Source organism: Miniopterus natalensis, chromosome 2 (genome assembly GCF_054644295.1).
Source record: "Miniopterus natalensis isolate mMinNat1 chromosome 2, mMinNat1.hap1, whole genome shotgun sequence".
NCBI lineage: Eukaryota > Metazoa > Chordata > Mammalia > Chiroptera > Miniopteridae > Miniopterus > Miniopterus natalensis.
This window is the reverse complement of record NC_142082.1, coordinates 33054869-33073472: the sequence shown is the minus strand read 5'-3', so window position 1 is coordinate 33073472 and position 18604 is coordinate 33054869. Positions and strand designations below refer to the sequence as shown.

Below are 18604 nucleotides of genomic sequence, written 5' to 3'. Positions count from 1 at the left end.
CCCCACTCCATGATGCCTACTTGGGGCTTTGTAGGAACTGAACAGCTGTGATATTAGCCAATGTGGACCTGCCTCATGCAGGCAAACCTTGGGGAAGTCCCTCTCCAGGGCTTACAGAATGCTTTGCCAAATTCAACTCTTCTTTTAAAGGAAAAAGTCTAGTGAGTGTACAAAATCATTAATGAGTATGGTCGTGATTCTAATTTGGTTACTCAATTCTTATTAGTGACGCTTTTCTCTTATTTTTGCTTCTGGATTGTCACTTAGAGAAGTGACAATTTCTGTATTTTTAAACACAGGAGGTCAGATATTTGCCCATGTTATACTACAAAGTTATATAAATAGGTTGCAACATTTTCAAAATAATAATATGTCAGTAGAAGACATTCGTTTCAGTCTTTTTACAATCATAAATACTGGAGAAAAATCTTAATCACCATAAGAATAATCCAGTGGATCTATTTTAACACACAAAAAGTCAGGTGCTCATCTCTGAGTTATGAGATTCTGGGTAAGAATTCAGTTCAGGTTCTCAGTGTTATCAGGGTTAGTTGAGGTTTGAGGATATTGTTTTTGGCATATTTCAAAGACACAAAAATATTTATATACACATAAATATTTGTCACATTAAATATTTGGACCACCAGTCACTTGGTACCAAAACCAATAAATATATGGATTCAATTGGAATTTAAGTTTTCACTTTAACTTTTTTCCTGGCAAGTATCCCATAAAAACAAATAATTAAATATTGTTACAGCTGAGGAATGTTCTTTAGAATTCTTCTTTTTGTCCACTTTGTGTCTACTCTTCATGCGGTTGAAATCCTTCATTCACCTTATAGAGTGATGACTCGGGAATTGTTTCGTTGTTTTTGCTCTCTGAAAATTCCTTATTGTTTTTTCCATAACATTTCTTATATGACAAATAAACTAGAAAAAAGACATGGGAGGTTAAGCAAATTTTATAATAATTATCTACAAACTTACTTTGGACAGTGATTGTAAGCTATGGCTCACAAAGCAGTTTGCACATTCTGTAGGCTGGAGGCTACTTAGAGCAATCACCATTCCTAGCTCCATGAACACCCAGGGTAAGAGGGATGACTGACCTTCAGGAAGACCTAGCATACAACCATATAGGATATTTGCTCCCATGACTTATGCAGGTGGTACTCACCAATAGCAAGAGTAGCATGTATTTATTCCATGCCTACCACCTCCCAGGTAATGTGCTAGTCCTCAATAATTATATTACATGCGGGTGATGTCCAGGACCTTGGCCTAATGGTCTGTGTGGGAGGACTTGAGCTGGAATAACCACCCATCCCTTCCAGCCTTCATTCATTAGTTCTCATGAGGAGGAGAGGTTGACTGATTGGTGGTCAGCCTTCCTCTCTTCCATGGAGCTGCTAGTCTCTGGTGGCAGCAATTTCTCAGCATATTTCTAAGATCAGCTCACCTGAACAGACTTCCCTTCAAGGGGACACCTGCAGTTTATGTGTGTATATGTGTGTTATGTGCACATGTGTGAGGCAGTGGAAAGGGGTGGTATTAACAAGCCCATTAGGTCAGTTTCGAGCCATGTTTTCTAATTGTTTTATCTGTAATAAAAGTGCTATTTTGCTATCTACATATCTGATTTTTTTCTACCTCTTAATTGGTTCCAAAGTCCACAGGGGAAGAGAAGGTCTTATTTACTTTCAGATTCCAGTACCTCATACTTAAAATTGGTAAAATAACATTGTCTACCTCATAGGGTAGTTGTGAACATAATTTGGGATAAAATAGTAAAGTACCTAGCCTGGCCCTAGGAGAATAGTAAGTGCTCAGTAAATATTAACTATCATTATGATACACAGCTGAGAAAGGCATTGTCCTGCTAGAAGATCTTAATATGTCAAGATCAATATCTCCTTAGGTTGGTCCCTGCACTTAAGTAATATATCAGATTTGAAGCCACTGAGCTATTGAACCTATTGAATTGAGCTTGTGGTTAATTAAAATATACCAACACTTGTATTATAAACACTTGAGCTAGGATGTCCTCAACTTATACTTATGTCACTGATTTTATTTAACCAAAGTTTATTCCTTTCTTTCTTTCCCTCCCCCCCTCCCTCCCTCCCTCCGTCCCTCCTTTCCTCCCTCCTTCCCTCCCTTTCTTTTTTTGTCCCAAAATATATTTAGACTTCTAATCCTTTCACCAAAATATGTTTCCAAGCATTGGATATACTTAATAAAGATGCCTTCCTTTCTTTCAATCCAATATATGGATTCAACTGGAATTTAAATTTTACTGCTAAAACTGTGGGAAAGTATGAGACCAATGCTAGTGCCTGCTTTTCCATCATTTATTCAGCTTATCTATTAATTCCTTTTTTGAGTTAGTTATTCAACTAGTAAATTTACTTAGTTGCTCTATTGACCAGTCTACTTTCTCTGGCATATCTAGTAAACATCACTAGCTATATTTGGAAAAATCTCAAGGTGTACCGAATTGGGTATGTCTGTATCATACAAGAAAATAAGGTAATTAGGCCATGGACTCCTATCTCCTGCATCAGTGATACATTTGTGGAAGGTTTCTAATGGCTTCAGAGAGTCCTAGACTAAAAATGTGAACTCTGCTTCTAGAATGACATTCAAGATAGTGGTGCAGAAAATGGTTAGTACCCACAGGCAAGTTGAATACCTATTAGAGTAAAAATATAAAGCCAAACCCAAACAAAACTGTACCCTCTGGGAATTTTATAACTGAACATTCCCATCATTTTTGTCATTCACCTTCACTATACAATCCCAGTTAAAATGCCATGAAGCTTAAAACAGCAGTTTCTGTATTTAAAAAAAATTTTTAAAAATAGGGCTTAAACATCATCAGTCCTTGGAAAACAAAATATGGAAAAAAGTTTCAACTAGGTGAAGGACAGCAGGTGGCAGGGGCTAACAGGTCAAAGCTATATGCTGCATCAAAGTAAAATTAAATATCAGGTTAGCTATCCCTAGTACTTGAAATAAAAAGCACATTTGCTTTAACTATTTCAATTATATGGATATTTAAAAATATATGTATATATACATACAGACACACACACATATCTGTCTTGCAATATTACTTAGCCTGATAAATATATTTTTATGTCATTTTTCTGATAAATATCCTATATTTATGAAGCATATAAAGACAATGTTTTGATAAAATGGCTGGTTCAGGGTTCCTGGAAGCATGTAGGAAGGAACACAATAAAATCATTCTAACAGGTTGATATGCCTCCCTAATTACTGAGGAAAAGAAAGCCTACGGAGAGAATCAATATCCATTACTTTATACTTAAAAATAATCTTTACTAGAACCTTTTGGTAAAATTACAATCATTTCATCAGTAGTTGGGAAGTCATGATAATATTATGGCTGGCTTTTCCCACTCTTTTTTTTTTTACACTGCCAGATAAAAAGGCATTTAATTTAATTTATATAACTCATTGCCAGTAAAAGGTTATTTTTAAAAATGCCATATTAGTAACTCCAGGATTTGTCAAAGAACATCATAATGAAAAGTGATTAGTATGATGGCTTACCTCCTAAGAATATTGCCGCGAAAGCGAGCTGGAAGATGCTGTAGATGAGTGGGAAGGTAAACACCTGATTGAGCTCCTCAAAGGTGAAGGAGAGCTGTACTACGGTGGAACACAGCTGAGTGTTCTGCATTCCTGTTTCCAAAGCAACTGTGCGGCACCTACAAGTAATGTTAAGAGAATATACGTTTTTATTGATCATTTGTTTTGCTTTGCTTTGTTATGGTATTACATTAAAAGCAAATATAATGAGAAAAAGTACACATATATATGTCTGCTTTTAATATATTTATTCAATATATAATTGTATTCAACATATATTGTTATATAAATAAACATTTTCTCTCCATGTACTATATTTACATAGATAAAATCTTGCCCCAGTCATCTTTTATGATTGTTGTGATAAGTATAAAATGGATATAAAACTCTACAAAAGTTAAAAAGTCATATGCAAGTAAAAGCCGTGGTGGTGTGTTTTTTTTCCTTTTCACATTAAAAAAACCACAGAGATTATAACATCTTTTTGTCCAGGGAAACAAATAATACCAAATAGCTTATTTTGCTTCCTGAGCAATGAAATATATCTATATCTATATATCATCTACATCTGTGTGTGTGTGTGAGTGTGCATATGTATATACACACACACACACATAGAGAATATTTATATATTTAACAGATAATAATTATTAACAAGTAATTTGTACTTAATATAAATAAAAGTATATATTGAATAAATATATTACATTAAAGGCAGGTACATATAAATAAAAAATATATATATAAAGAGAGCAACTCATTTATATTAGTGTTCCATAAAAGGCAGAGCGGGGTCATTTCACTCTATTCCAGGTGTGCCCCAAGAATTTTTAAACCATGCAGCACCTGACTGTGCAGTCAGGGGCCCTGACCTCCTTTTCCTTAGATTGTCCAATTAAAAAATGACAACAGCCAACACAACAGTAATGGTCTTGTGTGAATGAATCAAAATTATACCTCTTTTTGTGTCAGACTGGCAAAACATATTACGTATTTTTTGGTGTGCTGCAGAATTTTAGTAGTTAGTTTATATGTGCCATGAGATGAAAAAGCCTGAAATCACTGCTCTATCCCAAACGTGCATGGTAACAGAGCAGAGCACAGAGCGGGAGCTGAGGAAACAGTCAAGGTAGAATATTTGTTATAGTTGTTTTATTGTTAAATTCATTTTGTTTTTAATCATTTAACCTTGATTAAAAAAAATAAATCTTCAAGGCAGGTGTTCCTATCCCCATTCTACAGATGAGAAAAGTCAGAGAAAGAATAAGTGCCTGGCCTGAGGTCCCATAGCTGGTAAGTGGTGGGTAGGAGTGCAAACCCAGGCCACCCAGACTCATGTCGCACACTCCCCGCTGTTCAGGGCTGCTCATCTCTTTCCCAGCTTCACATACTACCAGTGTTGTTCTCTGCCATTGATTCAGACAGGCTAGCAGGAGAGGAAATGTTTTCTTTCAGTATCAAAGCTGTACATGCTAAACCCCAGTCGACACCTTTGGGTGATGAGTTCACCCTGCTGTTGGCTAGAGAAACCCTCTCATATTACGAGGCCGACCTCAGTGCTTTTGTGGAAGGTACTTTGCCTGGAGAGTAAAATGCAAGACAGTGGAAGAGCTCAACCTGCACTGTATAGGGAATGGCCCAGAAGAATTTCAGCAAAACAGAGGTAGTCAGTATTTTCTTTCAGGGAGACTTACATAATTTAGGAATGAATGAGTCAATTTAGAATGACAAATTTAGAAATAGGATAAATGTTATTACAGGTGAAAGGTTTTGAACTTGTCATCAGTATTTACAGCTGCTATGGGTTGAACTGTATCCTCCTGAATGTGACCTTATTTGGAAAAAGGGTCATTGCAGATATAATTAGTTAAGATAAGGTGATTAGGGTGCACCCTAACCCAATATGACTGGGGAAATTTGGACACAGAGACACACACTGAAGGAAGACAATGTGAAGAAAAATGGGAGAAGATGGTAGTCTACAAGCCAAGGAGAAAGGCTTGGGACTGACTCCCCCTCACATCCCTCAGAAGGAACCAATGCTGCTATGCATCTGGCCTCCAGAACTATGAGGCAATACATTTCTGTGATTTAGGCAAGCCCGTCTGGGGTACTTTGATACAGCAGCACTAGCAAACTAAAAACAGCTCCTACAGAAAAGCATTCCCAGTCAGCTCTACCAAAATACTGTACCTGTGCCAGGGCTGACCAGCTATCCTAGCCATAAGAAACCCTAGAGAGTAACCAGCCACAGGAAATATTGTTCCTATAATCCACAGCTTGGGGGCGATGATCCAGGCAGCTTGGTACAGTATTCCTCCCACCACAGCGATGAGCACGATAAGGACTGCACCTGTGATGGACCCAATCTGGAAGGAAGACACAAGCAGACCCGACAGTCATGACAGTGAAGTGACCTCTCAGTGTGTTCCTCACCTGATGGCTGTGGTCAGCCCACCAGAAATGCTGGTGCTTGTCTCACATTTTAATTTTTAGGAAAATAACAGGACATATAGTGTCTGTGCCTGATTAGCCTGAAAACGGTGTTGTAGCTTGCAAACCATCCCTGCCAGAGGGGAAGAAAACCCCTTCAATAAATGCTAGAAGACCTGGCTCCCAGACTCCACTCCTTCTGCTCTCCTTGTTTTGATTAATCATGAAACATCTCTGAGTCGGTTTCTTCATCTGTGATTGAGGATAAGATCTTGCCCTAGTTACCTTTTATGATTGTTACAATAATAAGAAAATGGATACGAAACTCTATAAAAGTGAAAGGCATCTGCAATCAAAAGCTGCTATTGCTATTGTTCTCTCCTTTTCACATTAAAGAAGTGGATTTTAGAGCTGTTTCATTTTGCCTCCCAATCAGTGGAACACGCCTATGTCTATATCTGTGTGTATAGATCTATGTCATCTATGTCTATATCTATAGCATCTTTATCCATATAATCTAGCCAGAATATAGTTGGTGAGGGGGAATGAATGGTTACAGATTCATATATATCACCTACTAATTACCAGGCCATTGAATTAGCCAAATCGATACAGAGATAAGAAAGATATAATCTATATCTTAAGACCACTGTGTAGATATATTTTATAATACAAACCCACATAAGAGACATAAAAGCAGAGTGCTGTGGGAGCACACAGTAGTGCAGAGCCAAGAGGTAATGTTTGAGTTGAGGATGTCAAAGGGTGAATAGAAATTTGCCCTGTGGAGGGCGTGGGGAAGGGCATTCTAGAAGAGTGGACTGCATGTCTAATAACTTTAAGCACCCCCCCCCCCCCAAATTAGGTTTATATTGTAATGAGAAAACCAATGCAGTAGCTGGAAAGACCTCCTGTCATTTCAACTCGCATTGTTGAGCATTTGACTGTGCAGCCTACAGCATGGGCCACTTACCTTAAGTATGATCTTGGCTTTCTGGGGCCATTTGTGATTAACAAACATTCCAAGGGAAACAGGGACAACGAGAGCCACCAAAGACGTACCTAAAAATGACAGAAGAGCAATTTGATCAATAGGACACCGCACTGGGAAAGAAGAAAACAAAAGAGTAAAAAGCCTGAGAAAGATTTAGGTAATATATCAGTCTCCCTTCTTGAGTACACAACCAGAAAAACTCCCACTTTTCTTCTTTATCCATTTCAGTAAATAATTTCATATTACTGGGAAGTATTGATAATATTGATATAAATCCTTTCCCTAAGTCCTAGGTTAATATTTTAGAGTTCCTTTTACTGCCAAACACTGTATTTTTAGTTTCAAGTTGTCAGAATCTTGCCTTACTTGGTGTTTGGATCTTTATATTCTGGGAAAATACCTTTTCAAAATGTGTGTGTGTATTTTCTTGGAGAGACATAGATGGTATTTTACATCTGTCTGTTGCTTCATGGCAATAAAAATAAAAGGAAAAGTTCGAACTTCTCCAGGCTTTGGGTGGGCTAATGACTTCTGATTAAGACTGACTTCACTTATTCAAATCTATAGACGAGAGGTGAGAGAATAGGTCGAAAAGCATATTTTAAACTTTCTGTGAGATAATATGCTTGGTAACCTCTCAGATAATTATAATTCTTTGCAGGAACATGCTCACCCAGCCAAATAAGAGTCTACTTCACTTTCACTAGTTAAATTTACTGCCGTTCCTGGACATGTGGTTTGTTTCTCCGTATTATTTAACAGTCATTTATTCAGCAGCTGCTTTTATATAATATAGCATCAACAACTTCTAACTTCTCATGGGCCGTTTCTTTTTCAAACATCCTTTTAAATCAGTAAGAGAAAGTGGAATTGAGTAATGAAATTCTGAAAGCAGATGTTGCTTAGTATTAAAGTAGATTGAACGAGGACTGGAAGACAGGTTCTAGATTGCATGTCTGTAAATATGAACTTAAAATGAATATAATAATGATAAAAACATAGTTTTTTGTAGCCTTCTGGCGGCTAAGGGTACCAAAAGCAGGGAGGGGGGGGATGAAGATGAAAAAGATGGCAAGTAGACTAAGGAGAAAATGGAACAATGGATATGTAACAGGGTCAGAAAAATCCCCATTGGGTGTCCTGACATCCTGCGACTTTGGGAGGAGACTTCCACCCCTGGGTCCCCAGACTGTTCCCTAAATTGTGTCAAGTTTGTAGGCCTTGATGGAAACATCTGAATATGAACTGATTGTACTGTGGTAGCTTAAATCTAGGTGCAAACACCGTGCTCAGCACGTGTGTGGTCAGGGTTTGGTAAGCATTTCTTCCTGGTGGCCTGTGAAAGGCAGCCCACTCCTGTGCCTGACCCGGCCCGCTGAGGCCAAAGCTACTGAGTAAGGAGGTGAGCAGGGCCACCTGCCGAGCTCCCCTCCTGGCCGCGGGAAGCCGGACGAAGGTTTCCCAGGGCGTGCGGTTGACTGGGAAAGGCACCGTTCACCCTTCACTCCAAGCGCGGCTCCCGCCTGGAAGGTGGGCCGTTGGAACTCTGCTCCTCAGCGCGCCGGGCCCCCGTCCCCTCCCAGGCTCCGTCTGGTTTCCTGCTTCCTCACAGGCCTGTGCCTTCTGTCAAGTGCCTGTCTCTTCATCTGCTTAGTCACGCTCTGAACCATAACTTGGTCTTCCATCAGGTTTGCACAGCGGGTGCAGGAGGGAGGAAAGGAGAATGGCACAGGGTGGTGGTGGAGTGTGGTGGAACCTGGAGCTGGAGAGCCTGGGAGCTCAACCTCACTCACAAACTTGTGGGAACTGTGCCCCTCGGTGAAGCACCACGAGCCTGGCTTTCCCGGTTTGTGCAATGGGTAAAATTCGGTCCATCTCAGTGTTGTTGTGAGAATCAGGTGGTGAAATAGATACACAGTGTGCGGTTACTGGGTACTCTCAAATGCAGGGTAGAGAGGAGCAGAAGGGCCTGCTGTGGTGTTCCCAGTGGTGTCAGCTTAGAGCTCCTCCTCCCATACGGATGTCATCGTCTGAAGGGGCTCGGTGGCGGGTGGTTTTTGAACCCTCAGAGCATGGCGAGCATGTGTGGAACCTGCAGAACAGTCTTGCCCACAGAGCAGAGTGGAGAGCGGACTGGGGGGCTATTTCCAGATCCCTGGTCATCTTGGACAAGTGAAACGGTTACCCTGAGCTTTAACTTCCTCATCTAAAAAGTAGTCATAACATCTTTTCAAGTAGCTAGGTTGTTTGTTTTCTACATTAAAGGATTAGAAAAACCAATAGCAAGAAGGTTAGGTTGGAAATAGGCTTAGCAGAATGGAGAGTAAGCAGAGTTAATATCTGTGTTTTTCAAACTCTCATTTAAGTTTTTCTATCTTTTCTCTTATTTTCTATATTCTTCCATTTTCTGTGTTTTACTTCTTCTTTGATGACCCTTTCCTCCATTCCCAATTACTCTTTCTCACTTTCTCTTCCTTTCAAAATTTACTTACATTAAAGGATGTGATATGAGTCATTCACACCATAGTCAGAATTATTCATATTGCTCTCTGGCATTTCCCAGGAGGAAATGCAACCAAGAGAATATTGTAAGGCTTAAATTTTTTCTTAAATAATGAGTAATATAGAATGAAAGCTCTTCATTCTACAGACAGGTCCTTTGAGAGGACTACAATGTATACCACTCAAGCAAACTTCATTCTTTAACTCTAAGGAAGGTGTCCTCCAAGGGAGCAGGCTGAGAGCTCAGTGGCACGAGCATAGGTGGGTGGCTATGGAGGGTCATTCTAAAACATGTTTGTAGCAGGAGATTATGTCTGATATGGAAGAGTCCCCAAGGGATCAGTAGAAGGACCTGTATACCGAAATCCCATACTGAACATGGTGTGTCAAGGAGGACCACTTAAAAATTAAAAAAAAATTTTTTTGGTCTAATGGCCATGGTAGAAATGGGGAGAGAGAAGAGATTACTTGAAAATATTGCAATACAGATTGTCTCCAATTAGTATTTCCAAAATTTGTTCTAAATCAGTTGTGTAGACCCTGAATCGTTTTTTATCACAGAAAGCAACCTTCCTTAGAAACGGAAGGAATTTTAGGTGCCATCCAGTCCAGCTTCCCATGACAACAGGAACTCCTACAAACATCCTGCTGCGTCACAATTTGGTCTTTGCTTACATGCTCCCTTCAATGGGACACCTACATACCTCTTTGAGGCAGCCCATCATGGAGAAATTTGTCTCCTAGGTCAGCTGAAAATTGACTATTTAGCATGTAATGTACTTGGTGACTGGTACTGAGGTACTATTTCACCTACATTTCATCTTTTATGATGATAGTTCTAAGAGAAATGCCTGGTGTTGATAGACCTGGAACCACCTTGTTCTTGACACCATGCTACATCAACAACTTAGTCTTCCACCATCATATATTGTCCCAGAAACAGAAAAAATCTCCTCTGAGATGAGGGTGAGTATCTGGGAGTTGAAATGAGGAGAGACAGCAACTTTGACTTCTGCGGCACGTAACACAGATTGTGCCAGTAAATCAACTTTTGAATCAAGATGTGGCTCACAGTTAAGTGTTATAAACAATGTGTCTTATCTGGTAGTTTCCTATTGCCACACTCGTGATTGCTTACTGGATGCCCTATTTTTAAATCATTAGTGAACTGTTTTTTGTATTTCTTCAACCTAAGTGTCTGGGAGCAAACCCTTGTTATGAACTAGTTGCACTGTGGGTTAAGGAAAGTATAGCAACTTGTCCTTCTCAGGTCTAGATAGCTGTGCCAGGGGACCCTTTCAGTTGGCCCCTCTCCCTGGTGATTTCAATGGAGGAAAAAACAGGTTCTCCCAAGGTGTCAAGGTTTGGAATTTAGATTCTGCCAACTCTAATTCAAAAGCAGGGGTGGCTTTTAATGAAATCCTAATTTGGCACAAATTGCAGCTGGTGCAAGAGGTATATACTAGCTGGGTCTGAGCCTGGCCTGAGAACCTAGCCCGGATGAGCAGAGAGTAGGAAAATAATATTCAGAAATCTTGTAGAGGAATGACTTACCTATGTTATCATAGGGAATTATGATCGTCCCCGAGTCGACCCACATTTTGGTATAGATTAAGAGGCACAGCGGCATCATTCCCAGGGCCAGCAGCGTGGAGCATGTGGTCATGCTGACGCTGAAAGGAAACGGGCAGGTTGATACATACACCTGAATTTTCTAGGGGAGAGGTTCTTTCATTTTCCAATTCATGATTAGATAAACCTACAAGAGACTGTCTCAACCAGCAGCACCATCTAGTGTGATGGACAGAGATATACATGCACTCCAGGTTGTGCAGGGTCCAGCCTTGGGCAAAATTATGAGATCGGTATTTGGTGTCTTCCTACTTTGTCTTGCACCATCCCTCCCTCCCTGTTGGTTCTCAAGAATCAGATAAGATATTTAATAGCCATTTAAACTCATTATTAAACAAGATCTGAGGTGCTTGGACATGCTACCCTTGAACTTTCAATCAGAGAACAGCAAACGTATTTATTCAGAAGAGACATCAGGGTCTTCACCATGTCTGCCTGTGTTGGGGTGAGATGGGCCTCCTTGGGCCTCCCTGGGCCCTTAGAGGAGAATGCATGTCCAAGAGTATTTCTTTAAAGAGAAAAATTATAACCCCGAGTGCTCACATCTTAAGGAAAGAAGAGAAGCTGACCCCCCCACCAAACAAACAAAACATACAAGCAGACAGGGTAGGCCTAGATTCTATTTCTGCTAAGAAATTGCCAAATGTGTGTTCAGAAGAACCAGGGTCTAGTACATGCCTCCTGAGAGCATCTGTGTTTTAGTGGGTGGAATTGGCTAAGTGAGTGGATTTTGACTTTTGACATGTAAGGATTAATATGGAATGATGTTATTTTCAGCACTGTGACAGTGGGTGGAAAAGAGGCCTTTGGGTAATGGGTCTTCCTGCTCCCACCAAAGTGTCCTGCTCAGGGACCAGAGCTGTAAATAGCTGGGCCAGACACTAAAGCCAGACACTGCCCGGGCTGGAAGCAGGCATGGCCAGTACTACGTGACTGTGGGTAATTTACTGTACTCCTCTTTGCCCATTTCCTTATCTCTAATATGAAGATCATAATCACTGCCACGTCACAGACTACGGGGACTGACTGAGCCAGGAGCCCGGAACTTAGAATAATGCAAGGTGCTCATTGGAAGCTAGTTGGTGTTATTATATATCCAGCCCTAGTGTGTGCTCTGTTGCAGCATAATTCCAAATCAGAAAATCAGAGATATTTCTCTGAAAGGCCCTTTCTCCAGTAGCTGTAGCACTGAGCCTATCAGAGTAATAATTTCTTAAAAGCATTATATGTAGACTCAGAGGAAGATGCTAAATTATTTATACCACCTGCCTCCCCACAAAAAAGAACAACAAATACAACCACCTTATACAATGCTAAGGAAACAGTTGGAGGTGAAGAATTTTGTTTCAATGCTTCTAACTTACCACAGTTTTGGTAAAATAAAGTGTGGGGGCAATGTTTGTCAGGGGGCTTAACTTCCCTAATAACCATTATTAAAAACCCAGGAATGACCTCATTTAAAATTTGCTTGAAAGAATTTAGGAAAAATACTTGTCTTAGTAAAGTTAAAATAGTGTAACAGTAATCAATGCTAGAGTGTATGTAAACTACTTCTAAGAAGTTAAATTGAATATAGTGACATGTTAACTTAATTTAGATACAAAACAGGTTGCTAAGGCAGTGTCCTAAAGAACAATAAATTAGTTCATTATAAACTGTACTTTTTCTACTTAAAGTTGAAGTTATGGGGTTTGTTAAAGATTTTTCCCCTCACTCCCTACCCTTCTCACTTTCTATGCCATTCTCTTTTTTTATCTTCTTTTTAAAAACTAAATTAGAATGGATTTAAGGTTATCCCATAATTAAATTGCTTCGATTCCAGTGCATTCCATGTGCTTTCTCGAGCAGAGAGGACGAGAGGCGGCAGGCGGCAGGCGGTGGTGGAGGAAGGCGGTGTTCGTTACCTGGATCACGGGAGAGAAGCCCGAGAAGTGTTTGTTTTAAACTATGAGAACAGCTTTTAGAAGGAAGTCTGTTTCTCTCCTTGTTTTTCTTTTAAATTTCCTTGTGAAAGCTTTAATGCTGAGTTATTGCTAAGATAATTTATGAAGTTGTATGATGGTTTTGAATTTGGCAAGAGCAGTTTCTTAAAGGCCACAGGAGGGATAAGATGGGAGCTGGGGAAGGAAATGATTTAGCTTTAGTGGGACATCTAGACAGGGAGGTGCTGCCAGGAGACAAGAGGAGAGAGAGGTGGCTGGAAGTCGATGCCATAGGAACTAACATGAGAACACCATCAAACCACTCAAAATGAGGTGAAAAACAATTCACAGATAATTTTAAGAGGCAATGTAGGGAAATTCATTAGTAAAAGAAAAATACTTTACAAGAAAGAAAATGAAGTCCTATAAAGAGCATAGTTGTCAACAGTAGAAATACTGCCATGAATTTATATTGGAATGAGAGAAAATGTAAGAAAAGAAAAAAAAAGTCTCTAGTCTTTAATTCTTGGCTTTAGCTCTATTCACCACCAGGGAGAATTATTTTTCTTTATGAAAATAAAAGCAATAAATGAAAATTCAGTGAATGTTGAGGAATTGGTGAAGTAGGTGATAAGAAATGCAAAAGATTGTAGTTATATTAGAAGTGAAACACCAAGTTTTAAAGATCAAAAGGAGTATGTATAAATGATGCTAGAGAGTGGAGACGTGATAAGTTATATAAATAATGTTCAGCAAAGGATTAGAGTCTGGACAGGGATAAGTGGATGGGTCTGGATTCGAATTCTGACTCTGACATATAGTATCTTCCTGACCTTGGTCAAGGTTATGAGCCTTAACTTTATCATCTATCACATGCTGAAGATAATATAGTACCAACCTTGGAAGATTATTTTGAGGATTCAATACACCAATGCATTTAGAGTACCTGAACTGTGTGTGCCTAACAAACATTAGCTAGTAAAGTAAAAATAGATGCTGCATGAGAGAAACAAAGCTTGGTTACTTTGAGGAAAAAGAAAAGACAAAAGGAATAGTGTTGGGTTGGTTCTTAGAGAAAGGCTGGATGTTTATGTGGTTGAAATGGGGGGGATTGCTTTAAATTTATGATAAACTGAAGGGACAGGGATCTTGAACAACTACAACAACAGGAAGATGAACAGTGTGACAATGTTTTGGCCACAGAACAAAGGATGTGGTAGGAAAGTCTAGAAACTTTTAAACCTAGAAAATAATATAAGGGAGTGTAGAAAGTATGTAAAAGGAAAGCGAGAAGGAAAAGGTCTCGCATGATACAGCTGAGGCCGTTGCTAAGAAAGGGGAGATTCGAAAACAGGGCATCTCCGGGGCTAGAACAGACACAGAAGGCGGGATGTCTCGGTGGGCCCTGAACTGTGGCCCTGGGGCTCGGCAGATACACCGGAAAACGTCACCTTGGTTCTCCCTGAAACAATTTGCGCCTAATACACCCACTGCACGGGTAGAACAGGTGAAAATACCTGCGCACTGGTCAGGTTCCCGCACTTTCTCGGCTGGAGCGGAGGTGAAGGAGTGAGAGGAGGAGCTGAGCTGCCAAGGACTTAATGAGGAAGGTCTGTTATTTTGGTTAGTTTGTGCGTGTGCATATTTTGTTGTTACTGTGTGTGTGGTTTTTCTTTCTTTTCGTCACTGGAGATTTCAAAACGCGATGGTTTCCCAGGTTTGGAAGAGATGATAGGGCGAGGGAAAGACGACCTGGTTTCTTCTCCCAGGAACCACACCCAGGAAAGCCTGGCTGGCCCAGTGTGGTTCCTGTCCGACCAGTGCAGGGACCTGTTGGCGTAAACCTTCATAGGACCGCCGCTGCCAGGGTTCAGGTGGGCGTGGGGAAGGGGAAGTTCCCAGAGGACAGAATTAGACATGCACATGGCAGATAGGAATGTATCTAAATAAATTACCAGGAGACTTTGGTGATCCAGGGCTCACTTCAGAAGAATGAAAAGTGTTGGAAAACTGTTCCCCGATAGCTGACGTATCGCTCTCTTAATTGGCCTTAAAGAAATATTTGAAGAGATTTCCCCTAACGTATGCAATGTGTAATGTCACCACCTTACACAGCAACATACCTTAACCTCCTGCAGTCATTATGGGTCACTGTGATAAATATTATTTGCTACTCTGAAATACATGTCTTGTGGGTGATTGTGTTTGTCCCTAAAATAAGCAAAGCAGAGGCTGCTGTGCTTGGTGAGTTATCGCCTTTACTTTGGAGGCATGATCATTTTTTTCTCTTGAGGTCAAACTTTGGGGGCCACTTGCTGCTGTGAGACTCAGTCCTGCCTCTCTCCCCTGCCTCCCCACTTCTCGTTTCTCCTCCTCTGGGCTGGGAAATGGCACACTGGAGCGTTAGAATTTTGACAGTAAGTAGGTCCTATGTGAGGAATGTTTATGAGATTAAGTAGGATTTATTTTGGGCGTGCAAAGTCTTTTCCTGGGTCTTGTTTGAGGTGAAATTGCTGGAGAGGTTACGGGACTGGAGAGGTGTTGGCGTTGTTTTGAAAACAAAGGGGATCTATGGAGTGCACACTTTCTAGAATGAAAATTAAAATTTTCAATGCCATCCCTCCCAATATAGGGATTATTCTGACTTGCTGAAGGATAAGTTTTCAAATTCTGCTTTTTTTTTTTTGGTTCTTTTTTCTTAATATTATTGTTTCTTACAGGAATTGTTATACAGTGTAGACTAGATTATAAATCATCTCCTCTATCAATAGAAAGAAGATTTCCTTAAAAGCAAAGAAAAGTGTAACTTAGAGCTTTTAGTTTAGGGTTTTACTCTTTTAGCTAGTAGAAGAGAATCTGTTTCAACAGCCAAACAAACCCAGCATCACATATCCTCTCTATCTTACAAAATGATTACCTTTCTATCTTACAAAAATGATTGCCTGTGTGGCATTGTGTTGCGGTACAAGACTCTTCTCTTTTGTTAAAAAGTTACAAATATAGCTGACCCTTGAACAACTGTACAGTAGAAAATCCACCTATAGCTTTTGACTCCCCAAAAACTTAACTTCTAATGGCCAGAAGCTAACTACTGTTGACTGGAAGCCTCACCGATAGCACAAACAGTTGATTAACACCTATTTTGTACATTATATGTATTACATACTGTATTATTACAATAAAGTAAGCTAAAGAAAAATGTTATTAAGAAAATCATAAAGAAGGGAAAATATATTTATAGTACTTACTGAAAAAAATCCACATGTAAGTAGCCTCACAGTTCAAGTGCAAGTTATTCAAGGGTCAACAAGTGTTATGTCAAAGCTGTTTAGTGGAAGTTAAAGCCCCATATTCAATTTAGTTCACTCTCTTCAACCAGCTTTTAAAATTCTCTCCTCTGAGTGCCTATGTCCACGTCAAACCAAGTTGAAGTCTAAAAAGACCTTATTGCTATTTGGTGGTTCGTAAATTAACTAAATCCAAGCAGCACTTGCCATCCTTTGTTTTTTACAGGACTTTTCTTTTAAAAACAAATCTTTTGCAAGGAAGGTACAGTATTTCCTTATGTGAAAAGTATATACTGTGAAGGTATATAGTTTGTATGGTTTTTCTAAAGCTCATGGTGAAATGGACACCAGCTGAGATGTGGCCTGGCTCCCAGTTGCTCACTAGGCACTGGATCAACCTGGGATAGTTTTACATTTTGCAACAGTTACATTTCTACACCTTGAGCTTCTTTCTTCTGAGTATAGTATCTGGTGATGAACAGAGCTGATTGCCTGTTGTATGGTGTTTAATAAGCACACATTACATTAACACCTGGCTGTTTTTCAGAAATGCATACCTTTCACAGGAAATAAGGGATTGTGAGGTAAGGAAAAAGACATTTGTCTATTCAACTTGCAGCATTAAAATTCTCAGTCTCATCACATTAATGTTTCGTCTTATTTCTATTAGCTTTTTTTTCTTTCCTACTGCTAGTTCAGACTGGCGCAGGATGAACTGGGAAAACATTACAATGTAGATTACTCTCTGGGAAACAGAAAACTTTTTCTGTTTATTTTATAGTAAGGTAAGCATAATTTTTTTAAAAAAGAAGCTGCTGTAGGTTTTTTTTTTTTCTTTTAATACCAGCAGAAGTAAAACAAATGTACAAATTATTTCTTAGTCTTTATGCCAAGAAAAAGTGTGTCCAAAGAACTAGGTGTATTTGGTGAAGTTAACTATTGTCTCATCATAGGTTGTAATGTTTAATGAACAATTTGATTTCATAATGGCACTCAGAGCTCCTCATCACCCCAAAGAACGTTTTTTCTTTTTTCTTTTCTTTCTGATACCGACAAGGAAAACTTTCTCAGCTGCAGCTTGTGGGGCTTGGAAAAGATTTCTTTTTTTTTGAAAAACTTTGACTCTTTTCCCAAAGATAAATATCAATTATCCAATGCCCTGTTAACTGAGTTAGATTAAAAAAGCACAAACACAAATATAACCTACAAATTCCACTCTGTAATCTCAGCTGTGCAGGAAGGTGAGTAAATGCATTTATTCTCTTCTGTTTAATTCCCCAGTTGTACCCAAGTTTAGTGACAGAACAGATGGATATTCCCACTGCCATAAGCTTCTGGAAGATTAATTCAAAGTGATTGCAGTATACAGAAGTTTAGATATCTTACCTCAGGTCCATGTCGCCATCGACCCAATAGGCCAAAATATTGGAGGCAGTTCCTCCGGGACAGCATCCCATGATCAGCACCACGACGGCCTGGATGGGGAGGATGTCAAAGGCCACTGACAGGATGAATCCCACGAGGGGCATGATTCCAAACTGACAGAGGAAGCCAATACATATGCCCCACGGCCGCTTTATGTGCCCCAGGAATTTCTTGATTTCCACATTGCATCCCATGGAGAACATCACCAAAGCCAATAGAATGGTCAGGACGGTGCTCAGGACCACACTTAGAACGGCATTGAAATTGCTGACAGGTACCACGCAGGATGAACCGTTGCAAACTGTTGCGGTGGCCAAACAGCTCGTCGAATTATTCATTGCTGGGGCCTGGCTCGGATGGTCACAGACATCCACAGAAACACCAATCCTCCGCTCCTCGCTGGGTAAGTAATGCCTGCTGCAATCACGCCAAACTTTTAAACCCTTTCTAAACGTGTCATTTGGTGTCTCTTTCAAAAGCCACCTCAGAGAGGCAATAAAAAACAATAAATGCCAGTATGTCAGTTTCGAGAGGTAACATTACAACACAGGACATACTGTGAATCATAAAAGTCCTGCCAAATTATTGGTCCAGACAGAGAATTGTAATTAATCATTTATTGGCATGGTAATGAACCGTGCTATATAAAGAGAGCTGTGTTAATGTTTAATGCTGGGAAGGTTTGTTAAATAATTTCAGTTAAGTGACATTCAGATGTTACAGAACATTGGAAGGCTTAAGCCATAGGAAAGCATGTTATTTACTCATCTCCTTTTAGTAAAGGGGGAT

General features: G+C 39.8%; 1 protein-coding gene across 1 annotated transcript; it reads right to left on the bottom strand.

Annotated features, from left to right (window-relative positions):
- Nucleotides 1–804: 804 nt before the first annotated feature.
- SLC10A2 (solute carrier family 10 member 2) lies at nucleotides 805–18153 on the bottom strand. The gene is made up of 6 exons (XM_016203816.2): nucleotides 17777–18153; nucleotides 11104–11222; nucleotides 7027–7115; nucleotides 5814–5989; nucleotides 3582–3739; nucleotides 805–932 (listed from the first exon to the last, which is right to left on the bottom strand). Exons 1-6 carry the CDS (start codon nucleotides 18151–18153, stop codon nucleotides 805–807), a joined length of 1047 nt encoding a protein of 348 aa, XP_016059302.1.
- Nucleotides 18154–18604: the final 451 nt, after the last annotated feature.

What these genes read in the sequence shown, in the direction of transcription:
- SLC10A2 (XM_016203816.2), bottom strand. Translation starts at nt 18,153, where the DNA reads ATGAATAATTCGACGAGCTGTTTGGCCACCGCAACAGTTTGCAACGGT. An exon ending in GATGGCGACATGGACCTGAG is followed by an intron (nt 11,223 to 17,776) that starts GTAAGATATCTA and finishes GTTTCCTTTCAG; the next exon opens with CGTCAGCATGACCACATGCT. An exon ending in AATTCCCTATGATAACATAG is followed by an intron (nt 7,116 to 11,103) that starts GTAAGTCATTCC and finishes TGTCATTTTTAG; the next exon opens with GTACGTCTTTGGTGGCTCTC.